At 35.8% G+C, this 12,067-nt stretch overlaps 1 protein-coding gene across 1 annotated transcript; it reads right to left on the reverse strand.

The window, feature by feature from the left end:
* Positions 1 to 6,292: 6,292 nt before the first annotated feature.
* Positions 6,293 to 11,654, reverse strand: LOC105058467 (purine permease 3). Its single transcript, XM_010941413.4, has 2 exons — positions 10,843 to 11,654; positions 6,293 to 6,803 (listed from the first exon to the last, which is right to left on the reverse strand). Exons 1-2 carry the CDS (start codon positions 11,590 to 11,592, stop codon positions 6,465 to 6,467), a joined length of 1,089 nt encoding a protein of 362 aa, XP_010939715.1. The 5' UTR covers positions 11,593 to 11,654; the 3' UTR covers positions 6,293 to 6,464.
* Between the last annotated feature and the right edge of the window lie 413 nt (positions 11,655 to 12,067).

Below are 12,067 nucleotides of genomic sequence, written 5' to 3' on the forward strand. Positions count from 1 at the left end.
CTCTCGATAGCATAGCCGTGTTATGTCTCGGATTTGGGATGTGATATTTTATGGTATCAGAGCTTAGGTTATGATCGATCATTGAAGATTATGATATAAGTGATTAGGATATAATAGAATAATATCAGAGTTAAGTTTAAGATCACTGAGATTATGAAGTGATATCAAAATTTTATGTATAATCAATAGGATGTGGTAGAGTGGAGTATGATGGATGATATCAGAGCTTAAGATTATGATCATTAAGGACGTGAATCAATGATATAAAGTTTAGGTTATGATCACTAGAGAATATGACTTAAGTGGTATTTGAGCTTAAAGTTATCATTATTCGGGATTGTGACTTTAATGATATTTGAACTTGAGGCTAAGATCATGAGGAACATGATAGATATAAAAAAAAGATTCAATAATTTGATTTCGAATCAATAGGTATTATGATGAAATTTATGCGTAAGTGGCATATGATGTCTATAATAGAATTGATGAGTTATATCTTGGATTCTAATTAGTAGGGTTGACCTGAGTACGAGAAATATTGACCCTGGAATGAAGTGAGAGGTATTGATATGTTATGTTGGGTATATTTGATGACATTAGAATGCTAAACTTATAAAGATAAATGACATGATAACTTTGCTGATTTTGATGTTAATTTTTTTATAAAAAAATATTGGTTTGAAAGTTATCTAAATGATTGTATGGTAAATCGAAGGTTAACTCAAATTAATTCTGGACATTTTGGATTCTTGAGGAGTGGTAAAGCTTATGTAATAAGTTCAAACATAGAAGGTGGATGAAGATTTAATTTTGATGTGCTATGCCTAAGAGATAGTAATGACAAGAAAACTTAAAATTTTGCATTAAGTTTTATATGAAATCTGAAAGTTGGATCTATCTTTGATTGATTTAACATACAAAGATATTTTTATTTTTGATAGACTTAGATAATTTGGTAAGTTGAGATCAGAGTGCGCAGCAAAAGTGTAGTGATCTGAATTGATTAGAAATATTAATCTTTTAAATCAAAAGATATTATAGAATACATTAGTTGTAAATAAGGAAAGATTTTATTGATAATGAAAGGATACTATAGATCTTAATCTAATCTGATCATAGTCCGATAATTTTTATCAGTAGATTATTTTATTATAGATAATATCAAGAAGAACCTTAGATATCTCAAACAACATAACTTAATTTCGAGGATAAAATTATTTGAAGGGGAGAGAATGTAATACCCGACCCAAAATCTCAGAAGCCCAATGAAAAAAAAAATTGAAGAAGATTCTTCTTTCTCCAGACTGGCTCCTAATCGGAGTCGGAAACACTATCAGAGAGAAGTCAAACTCCTCCCCTTCGATTTTATTTAAGGGGGGGACCCTTCCCCCTTCCTCCCACCGAGAAGTCTCGATGCGAAACGGCTAGGATTGCTGGAAATCGCTCGCAGAAGCCGTCACCGTGCTCGCTGTAATTTCTCATCGGAGAGGTCATCAGAGTTCGGGGTAAGCCATAATCTCTCTTCCTCTCTTCTCTGCCTTCCTTTTCTTACTGGTGTGCATGATCGCCGGCGATCGGAGTCATTGGATTTTGCCTAAGATGACAGCCCCTGTTTCATCCCTTTTTTCTTGGTTTTTCGGCTTCGGTGGTCACCGCCGATCGTCGGCTTTGGGTTCCTCTGGGTCACTCTATCGACACCTCCTGCCATCGACCACCGTCGTGTCGGCTGCGGCCCTGGACGGTCGGTTAAAAGGGGGGACCGTTCGATTTTCTGTTTTGCCAAAGAAGACCACAGGAAGAAGAAGGAAGAAAAAGAAAAGAAAAAGAAAAGAAAAAGAAAAAAGAAAGAAAAAAAAATAAAAAAAAATAAAAAAAAAGCTAGACTCTCTCTTCTCTCTCTCTTCAATCTAAACCATTACTTTCTCTCTCTAAAATTGGATTTTATCTCTCTATTTTCTCTCTCTAAATTTTTTTCTCTAAATATTTTCTCTCTCCTCCTTTCTCTCTCTAAGAAAGACCTATAGATCTCGTATCATGCCATCTTTTCTTTTTCTATGGACCTATGATCTCGAATCGATTTAATGCCCAGATGGTCTATCAGATTGGTCTCCTAATCCACCACTTTCTATTATTATTAAATTTTATTGAATAATGGAATAAAAATTGATCCCGATTTAATATTTTAAATAGGGTTATCTGATTCATTTAAGGAAGATTAAAGATCTAGGACGATTGAGGTAAGTGGATCCTATGCTCCTTATTTATTTTTAAATAATCATATTTTTTATGCAAAGAATTATTGTTGATGAAATCATATTTTTCATAAAATAAGGATCAGCATATGTGATATGAAAAAGTATGCTTTATTATGAGCATTGATTTTATGAATGCATTTTATGAAAATAACATGATTATGTAGCATGAATTTCGTTATTTTTCCTATCTATGTATATGTGTGTTTTAAGAAAAAGATATAATGATTTCAAAGATTCTCAGATAGCTATGAACGAATTTTTTTGGAAAGATCGACATCCGGAGCTAGCATCCATAAGAACACAGGCCCTGCCAGCGGGTATAAAGTTGGCATACGAAACATAAACTTGTCGATTAAGAACACTAGCCCTGTCACGGATATAAAGTGACCATAGTATGAATATCTGTGAGCAAGATTTGAAAACATGAAATGGACACATGACAAGAATGATTTTCACAATATGTTTATGAAATATTCATGACTTATGCATGCATGATTGGTTTATCACTTGTTTTATTATATGCTCTATGAAATACTTTATTTTGTATTATCTGTTATTTTTTAAATATTATATTATTATGAAAAACTTATGCTGGATCCGATAAGGAAGCATATGTTCTACTTACTGGACTAGTGTAGCTCATATTTTTTTTATTTTTTTTTTATTTGTACAGAGGAATAAGGTTAGGACCGGCAAAAGAAATTCAGATTTGGACATTTGCGATACAAACTTGAAAATTTTGTGGATGAAATTTAGATATATAATGATCACAAATTTATAGTAAATAATTATAGATTTTGAGATATAGATTTGTATTTGATTTTGAATTTAAATGCTCTGAACCAATATTGATTTAATTATTTGATGAATAATAGAATTGAATCTTTTATTTGATGGATTTTAGGTGATTCTGATGGATTGACTTCGTGTTATCGTGGGCACTATCTCTCGGTAGCATGGCTGTATTATGTCCCAGATTTGAAGCGTGACATCAGACACCACAATACCCATCAAATTTCAATAGCAGCTTTTAGAAATTGGTTGAGTTGGACTCCAACAATGAATTCAAACACATTATGATGACATCAAAAGTGACCTTTTGTTCTTTTTAGAGATTTGCCAGGATGCAGGTATTAACATAAATTTATAAAATATTATCTAAAATCTGGAATTTAATTGGGAAGTTTGGATGAGAGAAATATATATAATATCTCTTAATATTTTTTTTTATACCATCCTAATGTATATTTCAATTAAAATTAATGTCTCTTAGTATTTTCTTTTATAACATTCTAATATATATTTCAATTAAAATTATGCCTTTTATGTATCCTTGAATTTCTTTTCTTTTCCCTCTTGCTAAGTTATACACTTGGACATATGTCTAAATCTGATTCTGGTCTGTCCTTGCATTTTGTACATTGCATCACCAGGAAATTTTTGACAGCATTTCGTTTTGGTTTGATTCCTGTAGATCATTTACTATATAATGATGTTTATGAATGTAATTAAGGTGTTGGAAATGGATAACAGGCTTTATCAGAAGCTATCTACTGGTTGAACTTACAGGTGGCAGCAAATAATCGATCATCTGACTGGTATTAAGTTCATGCTTGGCATCGCCTTCCTGATGTTGCTTCATCTGCTTCTGAGCAAGAGTCTGAGCTAAGTGCTGACATATAAGATGATAGACGAGCTCATGCAGTGGGGACAGGTAGACATGGCCATCTTTCATCCAATTGTTTGTACATTCGAGATATTCCTCCTTGGCTGGGATACCATTCTACTAGGCACCAAGTTGCAGAATTCCAGAGAATCTTATCTTGCTGGACCAGAGGACCACAAAAGTGTCATCTCATCATTGTTTCATGCATAAAACATTATTCTGTTTTGTGAATTATGAATTATTGGGGCTCAAGAGAGAGCAAAGCGAAAGCGGGGCTTTCATTGACTTTACGGATTGAGATTGAGGTCCTCCGACATTGATCTGCTGAGCTCTTTCCTTTCTTTCCTGTTCACAATTTTTGATGAAGCATCACCAAACTAAAAAATAAACAAGAGAAAAAACTCTGATGAGTTTGGTAGAATAACGGATGGTACCATGCACACTGCTAGTGAAGTACAGTACGTATCATCCATATGGAAATATACCGTTTTTCTTTCTATGTCAACTTTCTTTATTGCAGTGAAGTTGCGGAAATGAACACGCTATTTATTGGGAGATCTAATACTCCTGCAGTAAAACAGTACTTTTTTTTTTTTCTGTTCTAATATAATTTTTGTATGGCTGGAGCAAATGCAATTTGATATTTATCAAAGGTCATGTGTGATTATGTTGCCCTGAAATCATTCTCCACCCTCTGTTGCCTTGTTGGATGTAATTAAACATCTAACTGGTGTTGAGCTCTTGCGGTGCATCACGCATGTGAGAAGGGTAAATGACTGTGATCCCATATGGCTTTTAACTTTTTCGAATACGCATGGCCGGTGTTGAGCGACTCCAAGATCCGGGTCTTATGGCAAGTCTGAAGACGTTGCTGCTGGACGTCAGAAGTCGGTGAAGAGGAGGTTCTGAGAGAAAGCTTCGCGTCATATGATAACTGAAGGCTTTGCATGGTGTCATCCGATGCCTTCAAATGGAGGCAACCATCCACCTAAATTAGGAGGCGGATCAGATGGTTTCACCGATCATCTATCTGTTGCACACCCTAATTTAACCTGTCACGGGGGCCATGTCTGCGAGTCTTTTACTCTAGAGAGAGACGGGATGGTGGGGAAAGAGAGAGAGATTCTCTTAGCACCCGTAAATCTGTCCCGGTTTTACCAGTCAAGAATCCTAAGTTTGCCCAACGATCTTGTGAAAGACGGCAAGTTTGAGAGCCATTATCACCAACCATACGTATCGGGATAGTAGCTCTAAGTACATCAGTCATTTCCAAAGGAGGAGGGGGTCGGGGACGGGATAGAGAGAGAGAGAGAGATTGGACGGAAAGGGAGGACATGAGACATATGGGATGGGGGGAGTGAGAGAGATATCCTCTTAGCATAGGCAAATCCATCCCAGTTTTACCAGTCCAGAATCCTAAAGTTTACCCAATAACCTTATCAAAGGTACCGATTGTGACAGCCATTATCACCAATCACACGAGTCAGGATATTAGCTCTAAGTATAGGGAGAGGGGGTGGTTGTGGGTGGGGGGAGGGGCGAGGACGGGATAGAAAAGAGATTAGATAGAAAGAGAGGTTTGGAGACGGGCGGACATGAGGGAGATGGGATAGAAAGGTATGGGAATAGAGGCGGACGTGAGGGAGATGGGATAGGGAAAGAGACGTTTTCTGAGCATACGTAATTTTGGTGAGTGTGGGGCATTTCAGATTGCTCGGGGTACAAGAACATCCGGATATAACAAAAATTTGAGCACTATTCTTATCTATACCCGTCAAAAGAAAATGAATACAAATATAAACAAATAACCATTCAATACATATCTGCATATTCGATTTTATTTATATTTATATTTAATTTTATATAGTATTGATAAATTTAAAAAAAAAAAATATATATAATTATATTATTAATATGCTATTATCTTGATTTAGCATCTGTGTAGTGATATCTTTTTTTATTGTGATTATAAAATTTAATTATTCGACTTCTATATATATTTATATCCCTAATTTTAATATTTAATTTATATTTATATTTATTTAAAATAAATATAGATATGAGATTTTACATCTGACAAATATTCGTATCCATATTTATATTTATCAAATAAAACAAATATAAATATAAATATATTGAATCAATTTTAATTTTATTCTTTACCCATATATGTTCATTCGTACAGAAGTGGTATACATTCAAATTGAGATATTTTGAAAATAAAGATAATTTAGGCATCTCAAAAATTTGACCATTCACTAAATTAAAATATTTCCCCCTTTGCGTGTACTCCTCCCATTCTCATTTATTTTGTGCACACGTGCTTGGAGAATTAGCAGCTTTCACACACTTCCAAATTAGTCATCAGTCATCAACCAAAGAAACCATTACGTATCCAACCCAATGTTGATTACAATATGATATCACCGGGCATTAATTCTAATCTTCTACATCAGCGTCGTTCCCTACCCCACATGCCTCACAACTTGACCTCCGTATCCATCCAAGTATTAAATACGACAAAGAAAAAGACAAAGCAGGTCCTAATTATTCCCAGAATCCAGATGCCCGGGGTCCACCAGTGGCTTTTTTTTCTTGCTCTCAAGGAACTCGCCGTAAAAGTAGGAGACGAAGCCCCAGAGCGCCAGCGCGAGCGCCACACCCTTCCCTCCGCTGAAGGGCTCGTGGAAGAAGACGACGGCGAGGACCTCCGTAACGGGGATGAGGACGGCCATGATGATCCCGGCGAGCAGGGCCGAGCCGTAGAAGATGGCACCCACCGTTCCCAAGAAGAAGAACTGCCAAAGGATGGCGGACCAGATGAGCAGCTCGTAGTATCTTAACTCGCCCAGCTCACACTCCTGGGCTTCTCTCGGGATGGCCTGCAGTGAATCAGAATGCTCTACGTGAAGTCAAAATTGGGCAAAGTATATATATATATATATATATATATATATATATATATATATATATATATATATATATATATATATATATATATATATATATATATATATATATATATATTATTTTATTATTATTTTTTTTTTGGTAACAAAAATTGGGCAAAGTTAACATAGCTAGACTATGAATGTTGGCTTGAGTTTGGGCTACGGAGGGGCCACGTAGGTGCGGTTGCTTGTTAAAGTATTATAATTAGTTGGGCCCATACTTTTAAAAATACGTTATTCAAAAATGGTATCCAGAATCCGTAATTGTCAAACAAGTGTGATCATGGAGGCAAGACTCCATTCACATGTCTATTCTCCTGTTAAAGGCGAAATGCTGAAGAGTGTGTGAAAACATACTAGGACATTTATATACCTTCGTGGATGCCGACATAAGAACATGGAGGCGGCAGTAATTTCATAGCATGTGTATTGCATGTACTTATTAAAAAAAAAACAGATAAATGAGAGTCTATAAATATGCAATGCACTTGGGAGGTAATTAGTTGGAGAGAGTTGGTGCAGGAATGAAAATAAATTACTCCTATTTCAACCGTTTGATTGGAGAAGTTCTATTTCGATTTCGATTCTAGAGCAGAATGGGAACGATCTAATTCATCTAAAATCTAATCTCGATTTTTCTCTAAGGATTCAAATATCTATTTCAATTTTAATTTTGATTCTAGCTAGTCATGAATCAAATACTACAGAGAAATGATTATTTCAATTTCTATTCCGATTCTGATTCTGGTTGTGTGCTAAATAACCCATTAGAATGTGCTTATTTCACGATTCGAATCGAAATCGAAATGAATTCAAATTCGAATGATCGTGTTCCTCAACGTGTTCAGTTCATGACTAGAATTGAAATTATCACCGAAACTGGATTTGAATATTAAAGGAGAGTTGGGACTGAATTTTGGAGACTTCCTATTCATTTCTGGAATGAAAATAGGAACGTGATTCTCTCCAATTAAATGGTTGGAATAGCAGAAGTCAATCATTCCAAGTTTCATTCCATAATTCAAATCCCCTCAACGAAACATCTCCTCAATCTCTTGAGAGAACAGCATTTTGTAGAATCTACATAGGTGAGAAGCTCATAAAACACCAAGTTTTGGCTTCATTTTCTAATCAACATGACATCAATTAGATATTTTCTTCCTAAGGAAATACGGCGACAAAGACGCCGTCCTGAGACGGCCTTAGCACATGGTGATGCCAACGACCAGACCTTGGTCCAGTTGGTGACTTTAGTTAGACTTTATAATATTTTATTACAAAGCGGCCTAGAGACTAATATTCTACAGATAAGCTGTCCCAGGGAATCATAGTCTTACACACGGTCCAACAAGCATTTTTCTGAGCACAAAGGAAGCTCATCCATAACACCAAAATAAATGTCATTCTCACTAAAATGTCCCACTAGTACTGTGTTTAGTCCATTGATTAGCAACTAATGTTTAATGGATGGTTGTGATCATATAATAATCAAGTAGCAGGTGTTTTTTTTTTCCTTTTTTTTTTTTTTTAAGCACATGGTGTAGAGCTTGATTAGTGACACAGGGATAGGGCCATACTGCTTTATCTTCTCCTTGACTTTTTGAACTGAATGGTCATTATCTGAATATTTTTTATATCTCAATATGCAGTTGAAATATGAGTAGTGGTGAATGATCACTCTATATATATGGACATAATTTTTATTTTTTCCATATTTAAACCTTATATTAAAAATCATGGTGAGATAGGAAGCTTTTTTTTTTTTTTTTTTAGAACTCTGAAAGACAGAGAACGGTGAAGCAGCAACCTAGCTTGTCCCAACTTTATAGCATTATTATATATTTAATAGGCAACTAATTATTTATTTATTTATTGAAAGAAGGGTGGTATCTACGAGTAGGAAAAAGATCGGGATCTTGTATAATTATTGTTTAACCCTCGTATCATTATTACTAACATACTTCATCTCCTTATTGTATACGGAACGAGGAAGAAAATGGCAAATCGAAGAAACGTTCCGTTCAGGTATCAACCAACTAATATTTTTCATCTTCTAAACGAAGAAGCGGCCATATAAAACGACCCTCATCCAAATAGTTCTAACCCTCCCAAATCTCCGGTATAGATGGGATTGTACAACCATCAAGAGATTTTACGAGCAACGATAACAAGGTACCTTCAATCTATTAACCTACATACCATCAATCTGCCACACAGAGTACAATTTAGACACATTAGGACGGCAGCATTGAAACCTTGGCTAATCACACCTATATATTCCTCATAACTTAGAATAATGATATGTATAACAACCAGAATTCCGAACAAAAAAAATTAGTCAAACAATATTATTTAATTTTCTTAGCTACTATAAGTATTTCAGATCTATTCAATATATTGTTAATATAGAACTAAATATATATCTATATGGATTGCCATATGTACAAATTTAACTATAAATTAACACTATGCTCAATTTTTGGCCCGTCCAAATATATGGTATTGTAGTATCTTCTAACCCATATAAATCCACATAGATTATAAATCAGATTTATTTTAATATTTTTTATAATAATTTAAAATTTTAATAAAAAATTAATCATAAAATATAATTTAAATATTAATTTTATATAAATATTTTAGATTATATAGTTAATATTAGATTAAACAAATACCTGCATGATAAGGCCTTGCCGCTAAACTCTTCCCCAAACCATATTATTATACTACGATGTCCAAGGCCGATGAAGAAAAGGACAGCAAGTGGCCGCAAATTTAGAAAGGAGTAGAAGCAACATCTTGTCCATTAGATACCTCGATAAGCAATCCACTCAAACATGGAATGCATACCAACACATACTCGGGCTCCACTTCGACTTGGACTCAATAATAATTTTGAATGCGTTTGCTTAGTTATTAAAAAAATATATTTTTTTTTATTTTTTAATTTTAAAAAATAAAAATTAAAAAAATAATATTTAATAAAATCATAAAAAATAAAAAATTAAAATAATTACTTTACATATAAAATAAAATTTTTTTATTTTTTAAAATTTATTTTTTTATTTTTTTTACTTCTTCGTATCTAAAATACCAAATCAATAAGTAAAAAACCTGAATCTTTCTTCTTCGTCGAGTTCTTCACCTCTCCACCATCTTTTCCTTCTCTTTTCGAACTCCTCTCTTTCGTTGAGCTCTTCGTCTGTCATCTCCAAACATTACTTTTTACTCTATAACATTCTAATTATCAAATATATTTTTTATTTTTTATTTTTATTTAATAATAAAAATAATAAAAATTAAAAAAAATTAAAAAATTAAAAATTAAAAATAAAAAAATGTAACCAAACGCACCTTTTATTTTTGAAGTATCAAAAAGTCCGCGGTTCCCTTCTACGGAGATCGAGGTTTTTCACTTTCCTTAATTTTTTAGTTCTTTTTGTAAGCGCCAGCCTCCTAACAAATTATCTCTCGTATAGTGGTAGGTGCAAGTCACGCGCAGTGTCCTGCAGTTTTTTTTATTTTTTTTCAGATTGCTAAGATAAAACTTTTGATCCTCTGTTCCGTACGTTTTAGTTCGTAGGATCGACCAAGTCCCGACAACCGAGAATCTCCATGATGCAACCTAGGTTTTGTGCTTCTCTAGATGGCCAATATTAAAAGATTGGATGCATATGACTTGCATCAATAGTGTCTTATTTGATGGTGATTTTTTTTTTTTTTTTTTGGGATGATGGCACAGTATTCCGTAGTGTATGCGCTAAAAAAAAAAAAACGTTGTTCCGTAGTGTACGCTCTCCATGTAAAAGATTGCTTTATCTGGAGAATTCGAGCACTCCCTCTGTTCTGCAAAACGCGCACCGCAGGGGGATCCCAACTCGCTAAAACTAAAACTTAGGTTTACCAGCAACACAACCTCGAAAAATTGGAGTGGAAGAAAGAGAGAAAGTGAGGGGAGGAGAGTACTCACATGGAAATCGTTGTTCACCAGCATTCCCACAGTGCAAAATACCGTGGCAAAGAATCCCATCACCAGCTGCATCTCGATGACCAACGTATAGCTAACCACCTGCTTCGCCTTGGCGTAGGTCAGCTCCACCAGCGGCAGAATAAACCCATACAGCACCGCCGCAGCCAGCGTCATAAAAAAACCCCAATAATACAGCGTGTTCGACTCCCCCTTGGGCCGATCCCCGCTCGCATGCAACCCCAATATCACCGCTCCGATGCTCAGCAGCACCACGGCGTTCACCGAGAAGGACGTAAACTTCTGTTTCACTATAAAAAAAGCGAACAAAGCGGTGAAACCGAGCTGAGTCGATATAAGGATCGATGATGTCGATACCGGGAGGTACGACATCCCATAGGCATAGAGGAAATCGTCGAGGCCGACGAGGAAGCCGAGGACGGTGCAGGAGAGAAAGAGAGGTGGTGTGATGAGGTAGAGCTTGGTTGGTCTCCCGCCGCCGCAGCGGCGGCGGTGGGCGTAGGAGATGACGAGGGGGATGAAGAGAAGAGGCCACCCGCCGGTCTGGAGCCAGCTCGAGAGCCATTTCCGGGTGCCGCCTTTGAGGAAGTAGAGGCGGAGGAGAAGGGGGCTGACGGCGGTGCCGATGACCATGATGGTGAAGTTTAGGGCCATGAGGAACCATCTCAAGTGTTTGCTTATTTGGTTCTTGGTGGGGGGTTGCTGCTGCTGTTGCTGTGATTCCACCTCCATGGCTTCTGATGTATGTGTCTCTTGTTGTTTTAGAGGTGGGAGGGCTGTGGGTTAGAAGCCAGCGACGAACTTAAATAGATCAGAGTCGGAGGAAATCGTTAGGAAGGCCTTTACTTCTTTTTGATTTTTTTTTATAATTTTTTTATAATCTTTGTACTTTATTTTTTTAGATTTTGTTTGTTATGTTTTCTCAAATGAGGTAGGACTCTGGAGGCTGGCTTACTTGACTAGTCCGCACGGCAGAGGCAAACTAATGATGAGATGGGTTGAAAAAGAAACTAACGTGGACATGGGGGAGTCCTCATGGTAACAAAATTGAGATACTTGGTTCTCCTAAGACTGCGGATTTCTCTTGTTTCCAGAAAAAAAATTATTGCCGATACTATGTATATACAACATGTGGCTATGCACAAGCTCAAATCTCATTCATCAGCTACATCCATGCATCGCCATAGGATTCGGCAGCTAGGATATG

This window comes from Elaeis guineensis, chromosome 15, assembly GCF_000442705.2.
Source record: "Elaeis guineensis isolate ETL-2024a chromosome 15, EG11, whole genome shotgun sequence".
NCBI lineage: Eukaryota > Viridiplantae > Streptophyta > Magnoliopsida > Arecales > Arecaceae > Elaeis > Elaeis guineensis.